The following is a 21,409-nucleotide window of genomic DNA, read 5'->3' as shown; positions in this document are numbered from 1 at the left end:
ATCAATCTAATATAATACAAAATTAATTATAAAGATAAATTCGTTAAAAGTGCTACAAAAAATGTACTATAACAATAAGGCAGTAAAGCAATAATTTCAATTTATAAAATAGAGAGAATATAATAAATAGTGCGCAGCTGAGAGGATAGCAAATGGGAGTAATTTAACTAATCAAAAGTGCATTCAACTAAAAATTATCTACGTATTCAGTGCTAAAAGAGAGTGCACTAAACTTGAGGTGAAAATGTGATAAAAAAAAAATAAACATAAAGAAGTAAATAAAACAAGAAAATATAAAATGACAAAATGGAAAAATATACTTATTACAATGTTAAGTTCTTTAGTTTTTTTTTTGCTTAGCCATTACCTTTAACTCATTTGTTCATTTCACTTATTTATTTATTTAGTTAATTTTCATTGTCAAGGTGAGGGGGTGTGTGTGGGGGTGAGTTGGGGGGTAAGGGTGAGTTTGGGTCTGGTTTTGTTCTGGGCAGCGTCTTTTTGAAACGTCATCGTCAGCTTTTGAGCGCCAAGTCAAGTCGATTGGTTGTTTCTCTTTCTCTGTGCATGTGTGTGTGTGTGTGTGTGTGTGTACTACCCAGGTGTGGCTTGGTGTGAGTGCGCGTGTTGTGTCTCTGCTATGTGTGTGTGTTCGTGTGTGTATGTTTGTGTGTATGATCATGCGCCAAACAGTCAGAGAAGCCAGCGTAAAAATTATTTCAATTGACAACTAGTAAATTATAGGCAAATATGTTAAAAACTATGAGAGACATCTCGACTCAATACCTTTTCAATTAATTATAGAACATGACACAATAAATTTAAGTTATTTCTCCAATGGGTTCTTATTTACCTATTGTTAACTAAAAAAAGTCAACAAAAGTAAATCCTTTTATTTGAAATATTTTAAACTTCTACAAATTAATATGCAAAATATTTAAAATTGTTGAAATCAAGTTTGAAATAAAAACACAGTTTACAAATTAATGTCAAGATAAAATAAAATGTTATAATCTTTGTAATTAAAAAGTAGTAGTATAATATTACAGATATCAGATTGACTCTTCATTTTTTATTCTGTTAAGAGTTTTAAAAAATTGATACAATTTTTATATAGTTTTTAAAATTATTGAATTTTACTCTAATATTATTTAATTATTTGTGAGCTTAGCTTATACATGAGCTGAAACTAACTAATATTAGTAAATGAACAAAAAAGGCAATTACACGTTTAAATTCGATTATAATTTTATTTAACAACTTTAGATCCGCTTTGCTTACCCCATTGAAAGTTAATCTGATAGATGAGCACACTTAAGATGAAGTACTTATGGATTGACTATTTATATTGAAAGCCGAAACATTTGCAATCGTTGAGATTACTGCATAGACTAGTGTTATTTGTTGCAGTTATTAAACTGCAAAAAAATATTAACGGATTAACGGATTAAATAAGACTCTTTATTTGTAACATTTTTTTTATTATTAAAAGCAGGCTGGCTAAAATCTTTTCGTGTCATGTCAGAATTCCTTTAACAAAACAGGCATTAAACAGAACAGAACTGAACCCAAGGTTTTGGTACGAGCCTTGGTTCAATTTCATACAAAAATTGTTAAATATTTTTCTCTACATTTTGAATTAAATAATTTTTTTTTTAAGAAATAAAAGTTTGATAATTTAAATTGATGTGAAGATTTAAATATGACTTATTTTAATCCGGAATCTCAAATAATTGCGTAATATAAGAAAACCATAAAATGTATGTAATTTATTTTTTTTCGAACCGAAACTTTTATTTTAAAAAGCGGTTTGGTTTAGGTTCGGTTTCGAAAGTAAATAATTTAAAGAATTCGGTTCATGATCCGGTTCAGAACTTAATAACCCGAACCGAACCGGTTCTACGAGGCTCTTAACATACAACATATTTTTGTCTTAAATTTTTGTTATTGTTAAAACACTTTCTTGGCAAACTGTATGTAGATAAAAGTGTTTTTTAGGAATAACTAGCAGTTTCTAACAAACAGAACAGAGAATAAAACGGAAATGGGTAAAAGTGAATAAAAACAGCGGAAAAAAATAAATCAATGAATAACAGACAATTGGCAAAAGATAAAAATATAAATATACTTGAGAAAATAATAGTATACAATTTAATTAAGACAAGTTTAAGACAACAACACATAGTTACAAAATGCACAATACGAATAAGCAAGCAGAGAGTGTGAGAGAGAGCGTAAATTGAGTGAAGAGCGCTGAAGTTTGAGTGTGACAAAAAATATTACAAAGCTTTGTTAAATGCAGAACGAAACGCAAATGCAGAAAATCAGTAAGAGGGAGAGAGATAGAGCGAGAGAGAGAGGTGGAATGGTTGAGCGCATAAGTGTTAGTGTGCTTGGTATTATCACACACACACACACACACACACACACACAGTCATACAACTAAGCTATGCTGTAATCGCAATGCAATTAGCGTTGCCAGCAAAAGCTCAAGTTCACTGACAAAGAAATCAAACACGGACACCAACAAACGCACACACACACACACACACACACACATACAGACACACACAGAGACACAGCTATGCGATAATTTGCGCACTGAGCGAAGCTTTATAAATGCAATCAAATGACGTTGGTTTCACAACAACCAAATAATACTCACTGAGAGCAGAAGAGCGTGAGCGTGAGAGTGAGAGCGAGAGCTTTGGCGCTCTCTATCTTTGGTGATGAGTAGGTCATTCAACGATCTTGGTGAGTTGAGTAAACTTTTTGCTGCTGCTGCTGCCGTTGACAACCGGCTTTTAAAGCTTTTGCTTCCGCATTGCAATAAACTAAGCTTTTATCAATGCCAAATGAGCATAGAGAAATAAATTTTGACTCTCTGTCTTTCTGTCTGTCCGACGGGGATGCCGTGAAGGCAGCTTTGTAGAAGGCAAAAGCATTTGCAACTATTTGTTTTGTTTACTTTTCAAAGTGTTTTGATAAAATTAAAAATTTCTAAAACTTGACTCTTGCAAACGTATATATACTACATTTTATTTGAATATTTATGTTAAACTATTTTTTTAATACTTTTTAAAAGAAGTTATGAAAAATTAATAGAAAAATAATTTTCATTGAACATTAATGTTTTAAAGTAAAAAGTACAAATATGTGAATTTTTAATTTGTCCAAACACGTTTTTGGTTAACTGTATATTTCCTAGTATAATTCCTAATATTATGCAGTATTTAAAATCGATTAGGTAATGCTGATTTATTTACTTATCGAAATCAACGAATACTTTAATGTCATTATTATTATATATTATATTATTATAATAATAAAACCATAAAAAATGAAATTAGCTCGTATATATATACATATATAGTCGACTTTATAAGACCCTGTACCAGTCTATATACAAGCGAAATTGGACTTGGATTTTGACGGATATTTATAAAACTTACGGGTCGTTTAATTAAGTATTTAATCCTTGACTAAGATGAATGGGCTTTCAATATTGTTGCCGCTATTTTATAGTTACTATAGAATTTAACGATATCTGCTTATTCTGCATTTATGCACAAGTTCGATTGAATGTTAAATAATTGAGTTTGAGCTAGATTTCCAGATAAACTTGATATCTGATCCTAAGCTCTTTAATCTTTCTCTGTCTCTCCATCTGTCAGCTGCTCTCTCGTTGTTTGTCTCTCTCCTTCTTTTTCTGTGTTTTCACTTGGATAAGGTACAATATTCTTGGCCAATTGGCAAATTGGCAGCAAATAAAACCGCACTAATTGTAATTACAACACGAGCCATTTAACCAGTTGTTGTTGTTGTTGGCAATTATCAGCAGCTACTTTTATTAAAGCCACAGTCAGTAAGCCAATCTGAGACACAACAACAACAACTACAGCTACTTACGGTTAACCAGCAACACTTGCCAAGAACAACAACAATAACAACTACAACAACATGGCGATAAAAGGGCTAAAAGCGCATGAAAAGGGGTATAAAAGTGGAGGGGGAATGCTGACGACATTTTGGCTTTGATGTGTATTTAAAATGTCGCTTATATTAGCCCAGTAACCAAAAGGGTATACAGGCTTATCAATTTGTGACCATGTCTGTCTGTCTCTAGGAACAGCTAGATCTCAGAGACTATAAGATCTAGGGCTAAAATCCAATAACAAGAGCAATTTTAAAGCTAGAGTGCTGAAACTTAAAAAAAAATGTATGTCTGTTAAGTCCTGAAACTTTGCTGAAAATTTCATTGCGGTGTCATCGGTTAACAAATAGATAAGATATTTGAGATATTCATCAAGTTATATTAAAAAAAAAATATATATATATTCTTTTCTTACATTTTTTTTTTACTATTTGTTATTATACTTAAGGAAAGTTAGGATTATCAAACTAAGATACCCTGTATTTGTTGTATTATTCTTTCGTTATTAGACTGAAAATATTCAATCAAATTATTTGATAGAGGATAGAGCTCGGATAGAGCTCGGATAGAGCTCGTATTTAGAAAGTGCTTTGTTCTTCTTCTTTTTATATTTATTTAATACTGTTTACTGAAATCGAAGGATTGAGAATTTGCGAGTACTGGGCATCTGATAGTCGAGCATGTCTATTGTATCTTTTAAATACATACAGATGTATCTATTGAATGCTTTGTATGGGATTGTATCTGTTGAATACATGTGGGAAATTATGACTCGTTAAATGCTTCAGTTGCTGTTGACCGTTGGACAAACGACTAAACGGATTAATTAAACAGATTTGCATATGAGTGTGTGTGTGTGTGTGCGTGTTTCTGTGTGTGCATTTTGTAAGCCGCTTTTATACCATTTTGAGCTGCATATTTAAAGCCGACGCTGCGAAACAGTTTTAATTAAAGAAACGTCAAATTTCCCAATTACAATTAACACCTTTTGAACTTTCATTTGTTTTTGTGATATTGCCAAGTTTATTTTGTGCATTTACGTGGCTTTCCCAGCACTTTCTTTGACATTTTCTTTCTCGACAAGTTATGGGAAAAGTTTTGCTGCTGAAGCAAAAGACTTTCACACAGCAGTGTGGAAGCCATTCAATTGGCAATTAAACAGACGATTGTTGATTGTTATGAAATATGCAAATTGCATGCGTTTGGTTTTCACATTTCAATCTTTGCAAAAATCGACAGCTCAAAAATGTAGCACACACACACACGTAGTTGTATATTATGCAATGTGTGTGTGTGTATAAATAGGCTTCAGACGGCAGACAATACGCAGTCAGGTAATTGGTTAGCAGCTGCTCAATGTATATGTGTGTGTGTGTGTGTGTGTATCTATGTATATATGTGTGCACACACACACCTTAAACACCCCCAACAATAATAACAACAACTGCAAAGCCTTTTGAAAAGTGTTGTTATGGCATTCGCTGTCGCAGTCACAAATAACGTAGCATACTTTTTAGGGGTTGCAAAAGTGCAACATTAATCCGTGCTGTTGTTGTTGCTGTTGTGTCCTGCCCCGCCCTGCAACGATTGGCGCTCGCTTGCAGCACTTGCGCCACGGGGTGGCAACTCTGGCAACTGTGGCACATGCGCAGGCGCAGCACAGTGACAATCGCATACAATATTACATAATTGCAACAGCAGCAGCGACTCCTTTGCTAAGAATGCCAACATCACAATGTATCTGTGTGTGTGTCTCTTTGTGTGTGTGTGTGTGTGTTTGTGTGTCGAAAGTAGAATGGATAGGAAAAAGCGACGCAGAAACTAAACTTAACTTGTTGCTGACGGTACGCGAAACGCTGCGCACTAAACACGAAATTAAACCCTCAAAAAATTGTTTTTAAATCTTCAACTCAAGTTAGCTGAACTACTTAAATTATTTTTCAAATTAATTTAAACAATTTAACTTTTTTTTTCGTAAAGAAAACTTAGTCAAGTAATTGTTTTGACAAAATTATATATTCACATTTGTTTTTTATTTTGCATTTTTGTGAAATCAAATGTAATTTATTTTTTGACTAACATTTTCTTATTATTTTCTACCAAAAAACAGAAAATTTGTATCAGTAAAAATATTAATTCAGTTTTTTTTATTTAGGAAATTAATCTAACCAGATAAAACTTTTTATTTTCTATACGATATACCAGAAAAATATAAGTGAAAATGGTGTGCAAAGCGAAATCGATATCGGGAAAATTAGTTTTAACAATATTTTAATATAATTTATTTATTTCAAATTTTTTTACATAAATAAATTCATGAAAAATATATGTTAAAACAGTGTGTAATAACAAATAAATTGATAACCGAAAAATTTGTTTATAAAAATATATGAATATATTTTTTATTTTTATTTACTTACAACTTGTCTTCATACAGTTTTCAACTCTATAACAATCAATTACAAAATGTGGCACAAAGTAAAGCATATTAAAATTATCTGTCACGTGAATATAACCTAAAGTGCAAAATATGAATAGTAATTTACAAACCAAATATTATAATTATGTTAAAAGAAATAAATAAATGAGAATTATACAAAAATTGGGTCTCAATTTGCCCAACACAAATGTAAAATAATTTTGTGCGTGCAAAAACAATTCTTTTGGAAATCATTTCAAAAAGATAATCAACTTGGAAGTGAACGCGGAATATCTTATATATACGAAGATGGACGACGAGAGCGATGACAAGGATGATACGAAAAGGTGAGCATACAAACATACATTTAATCATATATACAAACATACACAGAGAGAAGAATGTCGTACTAAAATTTAGTATTTTCGATGCATATAATTTATACTTATAATACTTATACATTTAATTTATACTTATGATAAAAGTAAGCAAAGCAAAGCAAAGGATCCTGATACTCTAAAATTACCAGTAATCAGCACAAAAACACTTTAAAATAAATTTGGGAATCAGATTCCACTCGGTTGTGTACACCAAGTTTTTTAATTCTTATATAGTTTTTGCATTTTAATTTGAACATGCTTAATATTGAATATAATATAAATAGAAATGAAAACGTTCACTAATAAATTAATTTTAGTATAATTTCTTTTTTAAGTTTTAGAACACTTGACTAGGGCAAATTAAAGAAATAAGTATTTATATATATAAAAGGGACTTGGATCAAGCATTGATTATACTTAAATGAAGTCGTAGTATGATTTATTTGATTCATTCGCTCTGTGTACATGAATCATATACGCACACAACCACAAAATGAGGTATGTGGGAAGTGGGGGGACCAACTGCAATTGACAGTTATGAATATACGTAGACAAAAATTGTGGCCAATACCAAACGAACAACAGCATTTGCGCAGGAAAAAGATACAAGATACATTACTGTTGCATATAATTGTCAAGAAATTAACTGGAAATCTTTTGGTGACAGTAGGATTAGATGTACAACAATTTCAAAATAATTTCACAGAAGACTTGACAAGTCTAATAAATAAATAAATAAATAATAACAAATTAAAGAAATTTAGGTGCTAGAGTTCGCAAATTTGCTCCACGCTTTTTCGGAGGTAAGAAACACCACCCCGAGGGGGAAAGCACAATAATAAAAGCAATCAAAGTCAAATGAAATTCAATTCTGTACTTTAATTAGGTGTAATTCGAGTCTAATTTGATTTTTTTGCCAATGACCGAATCTCATATACAAACTTACTTAATCAAGCTACTTATTAATCATTATATTGTGTTATTTCTGTTATTTATAATTATGTCTTTTCGTGGTAATGCATTATATGTTAAAGCGCTGCGATCGTGTTGCAATGAATATATCAAATAAGTAATTCAATTACCATGAAATTCGACAAATATAAGTGGAGTCAGGTACAATTTGAAGAATATTTTCGTTATAACAATTTAAAGAACACACTTTGGTTTAGCTGTGATGTGAAAATTTGTAATTAAACGTGTTTATAGTATTATTAAAAGATACTAGAAAGAATCATCAACAAAATGTGTCGTATAAAAATCGGGAGCATTACAATAAGTTTTACAATAATAACAACTGCATTAAATATAAAGAAATCGACGTTAACCCAAGCTTGAATTGAGTAAGCATTATCTTGCTAGCAAGGCAGAAAATAACGGATAGAGCCCTGAAATCAGAATAAGCTAAGGAGTGACCACAACTGTATGAAATAGCTAAGACTTTCTTAATTTTTATATTACCACTTTTAGCTTATTGAATAGTATAATAAAAATGTTTCCGACGTCGCAGAAATGCACAACAAAATATAAAGACAAAAAAGTTCAGATAAGATGGAATACAGAAACTATTACTGGTTAATTGAAATATGATTTATTTAATTTTTAACATTTAGATTTAAATATGTTTCTATGATTATAAAGTCTTTTAATAACCCACTGCCCGGCCTTGCAGAATACAAGTCTAAAAATATAAATAAATCATGCTAGCTCTATCTATTTTCCCTTTTCTCTCTCTCTGTCTCTCTCTGTCTCTCTCTCTCTCTCTCTCTCTTTCGTTCTCTCACTTTATGCGGCTTTCGCTTTCGCTGAGTCAATTCAATGATTTGACATGTAAATGTCAAATGCAAAACTCCAAACCCAAAAAAATGAAAAATGTTTGTCCTAGCGCAACAAATGAAGAGCGACAAGAGAAAAGAAAACTGTATGTCCCCCATCCCACTCCACTTACGTATCACTTTCTACTTATATACGTATGTATATCTCTATGAAAGGGCAGGGAGTTGTTGTCGTGTGAGCATGTGGGCAGATTTGTCTAATAAACGCCAAACAAAGCATCAATCGCAGGACACACGTGGGCCAAAGGTCCAAAGGTGAGCAGCTGTTTCTTTAGGGTGCGTTTACATGAGTGTAAGTGTGTTTATGTGCATGTGTGTGTGTGTGTGTGTGTGTGCGTGTGTGGGGTGGGAAAATCTTTTAACTTAACTTTACATTTCTTTATTTAACGTCAATTCAAATTGATATCCAAGTTAGATACCTACAATAATTAAAATAAATAAATGCCTTACAGTTGGTAACCTTTTTATTCATACTTCCAATTTATTTATTAATTTAACAACAACTAAAATTAATTTCTAAATAATAAACCACATTTAAAAATACCGTTTCTTACCGATTGGAAAATCGCTTATCGCTTGAACCAAACATAAATTTGTTATTTGACGTAAATTCAAATCATTTTCTAAGTAATATAGAATATTAAAATAAAACAACACGAAATTAAAAAAAAAAATAACAATAGAAAATCTTTCATTTATTTATATATTTTACGTCACTTTACATAAATTTACGATTGAAAAAACTTTTTTGGAACTTTACATTTACTTAAAGCCACTACAAATTAATTAAATTTAAATAAATTTTTAAATATTAAGTTTAAACATTAAAAAGAAAAAAAAAAAAAAACTGGTAGGTTAGAAAATCTAATTCTTTGAATAATTTTACATTCATAATCTCAACTACAAATAAAATATAAATATATTAAACACAATAAAAATATAATGGAAATGTATGATTTTAAATTAAAAATGTTTTCAAAGAAATATCTAAGTATCATACAATTTTGAATAAAATTCTTAACAGTAAAGATAAAAACAAACAACGCTTCTTGCCTTACAATTTTTTTTATCAGCGTTTTTTTTGTAACTCGCAGTCTTCTTTGCAGAAAATCTCGCAACCTGAGCGAAAAGAAGCGTCGGGATCAGTTTAATTCCCTGGTGAATGATTTAAGTGCTTTGATATCGACGTCCAATCGAAAGATGGATAAATCCACAGTGCTAAAGTCAACCATAGCATTTCTGAAGAATCACAATGGTAAACGCTTCAAATATTATACATATAGAATGTAGATCTTAACTGATCGATGTGGATTAACTTATTCGCAGAGGCAACGGATCGTTCAAAGGTTTTTGAGATACAACAAGACTGGAAGCCCACATTTCTAACGAATGATGAGTTTACGCATTTAATGCTGGAATCTTTGGATGGCTTTATGATTGTTTTCAGCAGTTTGGGCTCCATTTTCTATGCATCCGAAAGTATTACCTCACAGCTGGGTTATTTGCCGGTAGGTGGCGTTATTAAAATAAATAAACATGTATATCTAAAGAAGAATACGTTCATATTTTTATAGAAAACTCTTTAAAATTTAATGTAAAACATTTTGATTTAACTTAAAACATATTTAAATGTTAAAGTAATTTGAATATAGTAAAAGTGAAAATAATTAATATATATTTATAACTATTTTCTAAATTAAATCATATATTATCAATCAAAATATTTTTTTATATTTTATTTAAAATGTTTAATCAGTAGAAAATTGAATTAATTTAATATTTCAGTTATTCTTATTTGATGCTTAATCATCTAATTAAATATTTAGTTAAATCAAAGTGTTAAATCTGAGAACATTTTTTTGCTTGTACTAATTAGTTTTATTTATTACGCACAGCATGATCTGTACAACATGAGTATCTATGACCTGGCCTACGAAATGGATCACGAGGCATTGCTCAACATCTTCCTCAATCCAACGCCTGTGATCGAACCTCGTCAGACGGACATTAATGCCAGCAATCAGATCACATTCTTTACGCATCTCAAACGAGGGGGAATTGAGAAAGTGGATGCCAATTCCTTTGAGCTAGTTAAATTTGTGGGTTACTTTCGCAATGATGCGAATACCCAAGCGGGATCCAGTTCGGATAGCCAGAGCAGCAGTCAGAATCAGAACTTGCCTCGCATCTTCCAGATGAATCCCAATGTGGAGGTGGACAGGAAACTGGTGTTTGTGGGCACTGGACGCATCCAGACGCCTCAGTTGATACGGGAGATGAGCATCATTGATCCGACATGCAATGAGTTCACCTCGAAGCATAGCATGGAATGGAAGTTTCTCTTTCTGGACCATCGAGCTCCTCCTATCATTGGATATATGCCCTTCGAGGTGCTCGGCACTTCCGGCTATGATTATTATCACTTTGATGACCTGGATAGCATTGTGGCCTGCCACGAGGAATGTATGTAAGCTCTGCATTCTACACTCAGAAAAAAAACATCTGTTTCGCCTTGAAAATCTGAAATTCGATTTTGTATTTTCTTCTATTGCAAAGTACAATTTATATTATATTATATTTATTATTTTAGCTTTTTAAAAATATGGCTCTATTCAAAAGTACTTTATTAAATCAATAACAATCAACCATTTATTTTCTTAAAACTAGATTTACCTATAATTTTCTGTACGACAGCTTTAGCAAAAAGGAAACGTTTTTCTAAAATGTATTTATTAATTTGCAATTAAAAATTCTTAATTATTATTAATTGCAGAAAACTATAGATAAATCTAGTTTTAAGAAAATAAATGGCTTATAGTTATCGATTCAATTAAATTCTCAACATGTAAAAAATTTTTTAAGGTTTTTTTCTCATTAAAGTTAATTTTCGGAATAATATTGAGATTACCAAAAATCTGTATTATTTTAAAAGACAAAGATATGTTTTGTCTTTTAAAATAATACAGATTTTTAATCATATTATTCGAAATCTAATGAAAAAACATAAAAACACATGTTAATTAATGAATCGATAACAAAGATATGTTTTGTCTTTTAAAATAATACAGATTTTTGGTAATCTCAATATTATTCCGAAAATTAACTTTAATGAGAAAAAAACCTAAAAAATTTTATATATATATAAAACTCTTTGTCCTGACTCACACACTCACTGACTCACTGCCTGATCATTGCACAATCCAAGCCATAAGACCTATCTAAAACTAATTTCTAATAATACAACATTAACCCTACTAACGTGATGATTTTAAAACAAATGCGAATTTCTTAAATGAGGGTAATCATTTTTTCTGAGTGTAGTCAGAAGTCATAGATTAAGGATCTTTGTTTTTCTCCAAAGTGCGGCAGACGGGAGAGGGAAAGTCCTGCTATTATCGTTTCCTGACAAAGGGTCAACAATGGATCTGGCTGCAGACGGACTACTATGTGAGCTATCATCAGTTTAATTCCAAGCCCGACTATGTGGTGTGCACACACAAGGTCGTCAGCTATGCCGAGGTCATCAAGCAGAGCAACAAGGAGCGAGAAAAGTCGAGCAAGGGACTTGGACTCACCCCCAATTCTAGTAGCAATTCAAATAGTAAATGCGCCTCGGCCACCACAACATTGCGTGACTTTGAGCTGAATAATCAGAATCTGGATAGTCCTGATTTGCTGGATAATTCCTTGGCCAATCTCAGCAATGAGGGGACAACAACAACAACAATAACAACAGCTGCAGCTGCAACATCACCAGCCATCGACTCATCGCCCATGTGGTCCGCTACAGCGGCATCTGCGTCCAGTTCTTGCCCCATCAATCCTCTCAAAACCTCAAGACCTCCCTCCAGCTATGGCAACATCAGCTCAACGGGCATCTCGCCCAAAGCCAAGCGGAAATGTTACTTCTACAGCAATCGCGTCAATGAGTCCGATTCCACATCCATGTCTGCTGAATCCGTCACCAGCAGACAGTCCATGATGACGCACGTCAGTTCGGTGAGTCAAATACTAATTCTAAAATTCCTCTATATTATTACATTTAAAAATAATCGAAATTAGGATCCATGTCCATGATTATTATTTGGCCTCTCATTTTTTGCTTCTGTGTGTAAAATTAGTTATTAAATTACGATGACATTTTCAACAATTTTATCAGATTTATAACTCGCATAGCTTTGTAAAAACAACTCCGATTTCCATGCGGAATATCATTTTGACCATTTTTTGGTGTCTAAAATGATTCTTCATATAAAATTTATTAAGTTTACAAATTTTTTCATTTTCGATTTTTTACGACAAGATCATGTACTCCCCCCTTTGACTTTTTGAAAAATTTTTTTTTCAAATTTTAATATCTTGAGTTTTCACTTTTAATCAACTCCTGGTACCCAAATTAGTATAAAACGACACTTTAAATTGAATTCTGAGGGGTTTAATTTTTCAGTAAAAAATCATGTGAAATCTGACAACAAATTTGACTTGTAAAGTTGTCAGTCCAATGATTTACCAGATTTCAAATTCTCATAACTTTGTCAAAACTAAACCGATTTTCATTCCAAATATCATTTTGCTCATTATTTGGTGTCTTAAATCATTCTGCATCTAAAAATTATTAACTTTAAAAATTTTTTTACTTTTGATTTTTTACGACAAAATCATGTACTCCCCCCTTTGACTTTTCGAAAAAAAATTTTTTTTCAAAATTTTAAATCTCAAATTTTCACTTTTAAACAACTCCTGGTGCCCAAATTAGTATAAATTTGATTCTGAGGAGTTTCATTTTTCGGTAAAAAATCATGTGAAATCTGTCAAAAAATTTGACTTGTAAAGTTGCTAAGTCAAGGGTTTTACCAACTTCAAACTTCCATAACTTTGTCAAAATTCAATCGATTTTTAAGCGGAATGTCATTTTGGTCATTATTTGGCATCTAAATTGATTCTGCATATAAATTTTATTAACTTTAAATAAAAATTTATTTTCCATTTTTTCTGCCAAAATCATGTACTCCCCCCTTTGACTTTTTTGAAAAAATATTTTTTCAAAATTTAAATTCTCGAATTTTTACTTTTATACAACTCCTGGTGCCCAAATTAGTATAAAACGACACTTTTAATTTGATTCTGAGAGGTTCCATTTTTCGGTAAAAAATCATGTGAAATCTGTCAAAAAATTTGACTTGTAAAGTTGTCAGTCAATGATTTACCAGATTTCAAATCCTCATAACTTTGTCAAAACTAAACCGATTTTCATTCCAAATATCATTTTGCTCATTATTTGGTGTCTTAAATCATTCTGCATCTAAAAATTATTAACTTTAAAAATTATTTTTACTTTCGATTTTTTACGACAAATTCATGTACTCCCCCCTTTGACTTTTTGAAAAAAAAATTTTTTTCTAACCAATTAAATACCGGGTTATTTCCTTAGCAAAGTCAACGCCAGCGCTCGCATCATCATCATGGGCGGGAGCACAGTCAGCATCACCATCTACAGCAGCAGCAGCAACATCAGCAACAGCAACAGCAGCATCACCAACATCAGCAGCAGCAGCAGCACCAACATCCGCTTGCCCATCATCACTTGCAGCTGCAACAGGCGGCGGCAACACCAAAATTGTTGCCGATATTGCCGCTGGCGCCGGCACAGATTGTCACGAGCAATGCCTGTCAGTTTCCGCAAACGAATTATCCGCTGTCAAGTCCGCAGCTCGTGGCACCTGGCGGATTTCTGGAGCCTGCACAATATTTAACGGCAATATCGATGCAGCCAGTGATGGCGCCATTTCCAGTTGCTCCCGTGCTGTCGCCATTGCCGTTGCCACAGCAGCAACCAGAGCTGTTACCAGGAGCGGTGGTGATGACGCCAACACAAACTCAGCTGCAGGAGCAACTGCAGCGTAAGCACGATGAATTGCAGAAGCTGATTATGCAGCAACAGGATGAACTGCGAATTGTCTCCGAGCAACTGTTGCTGTCGCGCTACACGTACCTGCAACCCATGGTGCCAATGGGCTTTGCTGCTGCTGCTGCTGCCGGCAGCACTGTGCAACGCAACTTCAACTTTGGTGGCAGCAATGCCGTCGAGCCGCAGTTTAATCAATATGGTTTTGCTTTGAACTCGGAGCAGATGTTGAATCAGCAGGATCAACAGATGATGATGCAGCAGCAACAGAATCTGCATAGTCAGCAGCAACACAATCACCTGCAGCAGCAAACGAACCAGCAACACTTGCAGCTGCCACAGAGTCAGCAACAGTTGCAGCTACAGCAGCAACAGCAGCAACAGCAGCAGCAGCAGCAACAGTCGAGCAACATGTTGTCGCGGGAGGATATGGAGGATATTGATGCATTTCTTAATCTGTCGCCTTTGCAGCATCTCAACAACAGCAACAGCAACACCAACAACAACAACAGCAGCAGTCAGAATAACAACAATCACAACAACAACAGCAACAGTAACAACAACAGCAACAGTAATAACAACAACAACAACAACAACAGCAACTCAAATGTGCAGAATACTAATGAGGATTCATTGCTTTCCTATATGCAAATGGCAACTGAATCGAGTCCTTCCCTCAATTTTCACATGGGGATCAGTGACGATGGCTCCGAGACGCACAGTGAGGACAATAAAATGATGCACACTTCCAGTCAATTGCATCAGCAACAGCAGCAGCAGCAGCAGCAGCAGCAACAATTATTGCAGCAACAACAACAGCAGCAGCAATTGCAACAACAATTGCAGCAACAACAACAGCCAACAAACAGCTTTTTTAGCGGCAATCCATTTCAATCTCTTAGCTCCAATCAAAATCAAAATCAGTTGCCAAATGATCTTGAGATATTGCCATATCAAATGTCGGCGGATCAATCGGAGAATCTGTTCAGTCAATAGTATATGGCTGGGTTGGGGGCGTGGCATACGTCTTGATATCCAAATTGCTTTAAACCAGGGATCGCAATTAAGAGTGATAAGTTTTTAGATATCAATCCTCACAAAAATTATAGAAAATACTTTGATTCCATTTTTATCATATGAATTGATATAACCTTTTTTATATTAATTAAAAATTATTTTAAAATCATGGAACAACTCCTTCTCTCATAGATCTATAAATAAAAGTTATTTGTCAAGTTTTATAAATATCCAAATATACCAAATATTTATTTAAATTTTTTTTTGGTATATGAAAGAAATTTTTTATTTCAAGTTTTATTATAAAAATAATGATATGAGCTATTCTATGTTTTTTAATAAAACAATATACAATTTAATTATTATTTCAAAACTTCTTTGTTCTAATCCAAAAATTAAGAGTTTCAAAAAAATTAACAAAAAATTATTTTTATTTTCTAAATATTATTTTTCAAAGCTATAATCATTATGTTCCCTGCTTTAAGCTTAATCGTTCTAAGTAGCGTAGTAATTTGAATAGTGATAAGAAAGGCAGCTAAAACTTCGTGCCACCCTATGTATTATGCTAAACCCAATCCAAACCTAAAGATTTAGCTTATGGCTCTTTTATTATTGAATACACCCAATACCCAATTTATTACCATAGTTGTAGATCTCAACAGACTGAGTATTGTGCCCCTAACTCCTTAAATAAATTCTTAATTCTTTTTTCATTTTGAGGGGCTTTGTTAGTTCTCAATGATAGGGTCAGATAATAAATTAAGACTAAAACTTAAAATAAAATAAGAACAGCCCATCGTTTTTAAATACTAGTTACAATTATCCAGTAAGTGTCATTGACACCAACAGGGATCTCTGATATAAAATCGAACCTAAGCATAATTCAACTATGCGAATTAATAAATAGAAAAATTACAAAAAATGTACATATAAATTCGTATATAAATAGTTGTAAATATATATGTATATTATTTTAAAGACTGAAATCATCCATCGAGTTTATTGTAAATAATTTGTTGTTCATGTATTCGTTTTAAGAATTAGATAATAGATAGATTAAGATAGGTAATAAGTCAAAACTCAGGTTGAGATTGCAACTGAATTATTTGCTGTGAACATTTTCAAACATAAATTTGACTGTTAAACACACACACATTTTTTATTATTAATGCAAAACAAAAAGAGAGAATGAAAAGTTATAATTAGTTTTTATTTGAGATTTGACTCCAGATCAGGCCTTTAAAACTCCTACAAAGGTGTGTGTATAGTATCTAATTATATTATTAGTATTCGAAATTCTACAATATATATAATTTGTTTTACACTCAAATTCATGATAAATTCGAGAGCCAAATGCTAAGAACCTAAACCTTGTATATGAAATGGCATCAACTCACGATAATTGTTAAATCAGATTAGGTTCTACTTAAGAATACCTGTACATACCTATACAAATGTAACTAAACTAAACTCAATTAAGCTTGTAAATAGTTATTTGTTGTGGTCAATTTAGATCTAATCAAATAAACAAAAGAGAAAATCTTTTCAAAAATATATATATAAATGAAAGGAATTTATTATTCAATAACAGCGTATAAAACAATATAATATAATATCAGTTAAAGTTACAAAAAAATGGAAACTAAACGCGCAGCTTGGTAATCGCGTTCTGAAGTATCTGAAACTCGCAGTTGATGTTGTTCATCAGGTTGCTAATCTGAGGCTTGGAATCGAGCACCTCAATACTCTGGGTATAGGCATTATAGCGTACTCCAAATGGACGAGGAATCGAGTTGGCAAATTTACTAGAAAGTTACAAAGTGAGTTAATTAAAAAATATTCAAGGTTTTGAATAAATCAAGTTCCAATCATAGAATACCCGTTACTTATTTCAATATATACTAAAGTACTTTATAGAAATTACTACATTATAAAAACCACTGCATACTTTTGGGTGCTTGTATTGCCTTAATTTTAAATAAGCTATTACTGCCGTTCTACTTGTCCAATCTTGCTGCGACTGAGTGAGTTAAAGGATAATATTAATAGATAGCGTTAATTACAATAAAAAACGTATTAACTTAAAAGCTGTGGGTGTGGTGGCTTTTCGCGATTTGCGGATGCGGCAGGCGGCGTTTTAAAAATTTAAAACAAACTTGACCTGGTCCAACGCCATTCGGATCTTGCTCTATCTCTTATAATCTCTAAGATCTAGGCGCTTAACCAGACGTACAGACGGACAGACTCACATGGCTATATCGACTCGGCTGTTGATGCTAATCAAGAATATATATACTTTATAGGGTCGGAGATGCCTCCTTTACCCTGTATCATACATTCCAACGAACACAATATACCCTTTTGCTCATTTTTTAAGTAACGGGTACAATTAATAAAGTACTTACATAGTTTTCTCCTTGGCGCTTTCAAAGCTGTCGGCCACATAGTAGAGTGGCTGAAACTGCGTTATGGGATACTTCGTAACACCCGTAATCTCTGGCTCAAAGTCCTTAAGCTGTGGCTTGTCCGTTAGACAATATTCCAGCTCGCCATAGGATGAGAGAAGACCAGCGCCAAAGGCCTTCAACTCGCCGTTCTGACGACACACTCCATACTCCACCGTGAACCAGAAGATCTACAATAAAAATTACACTCTTGAGATGCTTTTAAAATGCATAGTTTTATCTACAACTCACAGTGGATAGCTTCTCGATATAATCATCGGGTGCACCCAGTGAGGCCAATCCAATCTCCTGACTGAACTGAGCAAAAGCCGGATCGGCAAAGAGTGGAACATGACCCATTAATTCATGGCACACATCTGGTTCTGGGGTGTACATCGGCTTGCTGGGATGTCGGATATATTGGGTGGAGTGGAAGACGCGGAAGGCGAGGCCGGCAAGGAAATCGCGAGAGCTCAGCAGACCAGCAACCGGACGTAAAGTAAAGCCCGTGCAATCTAGCAAATAATTTAAGATATTAATTTTTTTTTTTACTTAAGTATAAATATATAATTATGTATATGGCCATTACATTGACATTAAAAATGGCGGACTGTGCGGGCGTGGCCTTAATCAAATGTTACCATAAGAATATGCTTATATTTAGTAAATATTATTTACCCCTTAGAAAATTGGACACATCCTCCAGCTGGGGAATGTTATCCTCGCGGAATCCGCAATTGTCGACCAACAGGGGAAACACATGGTTGTACTCCCGGCACGCGTGCGTCTTGTACAGTTTGGTCAGATTGCGGAAGATGATGCCCCAGGTTTCGATCTCCTCCTTGCTGTACTCGACATGTGGCAAGGGCTCTCCATGCTTGTAGTTGTAGGCGATGTCGGCAAAGTATTTGCGGCGCTTGCGATACTCGCTATCTGTGAAGCCCGGATGATCAGAGTCCAATTCGGCGCCATAGCTCAGAATCTGATTGGCAAAACGATCCAGATCACGTATACGACGTGGGAACCAAGGCACTGCCGTCTCATTGTCCTTGTAATCGCGTGAGATGATATTAAAGTAGATGCACTGTTCCCGCAGATCCTCAATTGCCTTGCCCAAGGCACCGGTCATGCCATCGCATTCCACGAAGAACTCGTATCCCGGAACACGCAACGAGGAGCGAGACTCGATGTGCACCAAGTTAATGTCGTGCTTCTTGAAGATGGCCAAGATATTGGCCAAGGTGCCGCTGGCCAAGGAGGAGTCCTTAGGCGAGAACAACAGGCAAGTATTACGCGCCTCCTGAGCGTCGACTCCTTCGGCAATATAGGCCGAGTCCTCGATACGTGTAGGCTATAAAATTAAATTAAAATTATTATTACAAAAAATACGTTTTAATTAAAAACAATTTGCATAATATTGCGATTTGGTTATCAGCATTAATTTCACTATGCTAATTAACAATTACAGGTTTTATTTACAATCTAATGTGCATCACAATTAGAATATTTGCAATATTAAATTGTAAACATTCACTAATTAACAATTATTGCCCTACACAGGTATTTTGTACAATCTAATGTACTTAACAATAAGAATATTTGTAACATTAAATTGTAATCAGATATTTTCATCATTGTTTTTCTTACACTCTTGATAAATAGATCGAGTTACAAAGGTCAACGTCAGCTCAAGATGCATATTGAAGGTTTTCAACCGCAATATATTTTTACAGGGTCACAATATTCAGTTTTACCTTAAACTTGCATTTTTTAAACTGTTATCAAGGCTTTTTGTGGTCACATTTGAATTAAGCAGAAATTCAAGATAGTTTCTTTGTTATTCATATAGTTTATAAAGTGTTTTGATAAAATTATAATTCACTTGATTTCATCTAGTTTATTATTAAAAATATTTAAATTTTAAATGAATTATATCTCTTATTTTTAAACTTGTTCTAAAAACCATAGACTAGAATAATAAAATAAGAAATAAAATTAAAATCCATTAAAACAATGCAAGAGAAATTGTGCAAATTTGTAAGCTAAAAATAATAATAGAATAATGTTGTTATGCAAAAATAATTTTTGTTTTGCAAATATTGTTCTGATCATATTTCAATAGTTTAAAATGTTGTTAGACATTTGTTATTGATAAAAATATTTGTTACTATTTTTGCTTTAAAATTGATAGCATTTATTTATTTGCCTATTGGAATCTACAAAATTTAATGATTATATTTATATTTATTATTATTTCACACTGTATTTATTTCAGTCACGGATTAACGCATTTAATTGTTATACTTCTAGTATTTTAGAAGACCCAATTGCGTAGTGTACCAACCTTATCGAAGGAAGCTTGACGTTGATACATTTTATATAAATATATTTTTGTCACACACAGAGGCTCGAAAACAAAACAATGCAAATGCACCGAACAGCTCACGATTTCAAACTGAATTGATTTTTCATCCACTCTAGCGTTTTTATAGACTTCACACAACAGCAGCTAAAAGCTAATCTTTGAGACAATAACAAGAAAATAATAAAAAATTAATAACAGCAACAAAATACACAATACAACCAAACTGAGATCAGAGCGGTTAAAAGCGATCAGAGGAGGGTGCTAAACCAAACTCGGGGGTTATCAGTTGTAAAGTCTCAATACACTTGATATGCCGTTCATCGGAGTCTAAGTCACTATAATGATGCTCCCCGGGTATATTTAAAATTCGTATATTTCGGTCTTATCGCCAGCATACGCTGCTTGTGGTCCATGTTAAATAGTTTCAAATATTTGCACAGAAATACAAAAAATAAAAAATCCAAATCAATATACAAATAGCGGAATAATTCTACTATGAATTCTAATGACAAGTTCTAACCAAACGAGTTCAACGGCATTTCTGGGCAATTATTGGAAGTAAATAAACTTTAAAATTCAGTATTTGCCGGTTTTGAGCTTTCTAAAACTGACATTATAGTCAAGTTCTACAGTTGAGCCGCTGTAGCAGCTATCAATATAAGATTCTATAACCTGTCCAGAGTTTTTCAGCAAGTGGCACATAATTATTTTTTATTATTTTTTTCTCTGTTATTTTCTGTTATTGGTTCGCTCTGCTTATCAATTTAGTAGATTCAAGCTACTCGCAAGTGTGCGAAATCAGCTTTCAATCAACGAGGCCTCTTTACACGCTTGGAACTTGTTTTGTTTTGTGGACCGTATCTGACAGCGAAGCTGCAGTGTATCTGTATCTCTGTGCAACTTTTTAGATTCAACATAAGGTCAGCACATTTGGGCTTTTACTGCGTGCCCATTGTTTCGAGTAATCACAATCAATTCATAGAAATCTGATGAAATTTGGCATGACAATTACACAATTTAAACTATCTTACTATTCAAGAAAACTATTTACATTATTTTACTATTCAAGAAAAATATGTACAGAATATGTAAAATATTACGCATATCTCGTAT

The 21,409-nt window shown here is 33.2% G+C and overlaps 2 protein-coding genes across 3 annotated transcripts; one reads left to right on the top strand and one right to left on the bottom strand.

Annotated features, from left to right (window-relative positions):
* On the top strand, positions 1–15,534 carry LOC117786444 (circadian locomoter output cycles protein kaput). Of its 2 annotated transcripts, none has more exons than XM_034624708.1 (7): positions 1–246; positions 6,372–6,700; positions 9,672–9,820; positions 9,892–10,073; positions 10,461–11,028; positions 11,927–12,564; positions 13,997–15,534. In XM_034624708.1, exons 2-7 carry the CDS (start codon positions 6,663–6,665, stop codon positions 15,464–15,466), a joined length of 3,045 nt encoding a protein of 1,014 aa, XP_034480599.1. In that variant the 5' UTR covers positions 1–246; positions 6,372–6,662; the 3' UTR covers positions 15,467–15,534. The 2 variants fall into 2 exon arrangements, with proteins under 2 accessions (XP_034480599.1, XP_034480597.1); XM_034624706.1 differs by having other exon boundaries at positions 9,660–9,820.
* Positions 15,535–17,041: 1,507 nt separating this feature from the next.
* Positions 17,042–20,389, bottom strand: LOC117786445 (protein henna). The gene is made up of 5 exons (XM_034624709.1): positions 20,276–20,389; positions 18,610–19,282; positions 18,184–18,446; positions 17,893–18,122; positions 17,042–17,292 (listed from the first exon to the last, which is right to left on the bottom strand). Exons 1-5 carry the CDS (start codon positions 20,303–20,305, stop codon positions 17,130–17,132), a joined length of 1,359 nt encoding a protein of 452 aa, XP_034480600.1. The 5' UTR covers positions 20,306–20,389; the 3' UTR covers positions 17,042–17,129.
* Positions 20,390–21,409: the final 1,020 nt, after the last annotated feature.

This window comes from Drosophila innubila (assembly GCF_004354385.1).
Source record: "Drosophila innubila isolate TH190305 chromosome 3L unlocalized genomic scaffold, UK_Dinn_1.0 0_D_3L, whole genome shotgun sequence".
In the NCBI taxonomy this organism is placed as follows: Eukaryota; Metazoa; Arthropoda; class Insecta; order Diptera; family Drosophilidae; genus Drosophila; species Drosophila innubila.
Note: the sequence above shows the minus strand (reverse complement) of the source record. Positions and strands in the feature narration are given on the sequence as shown.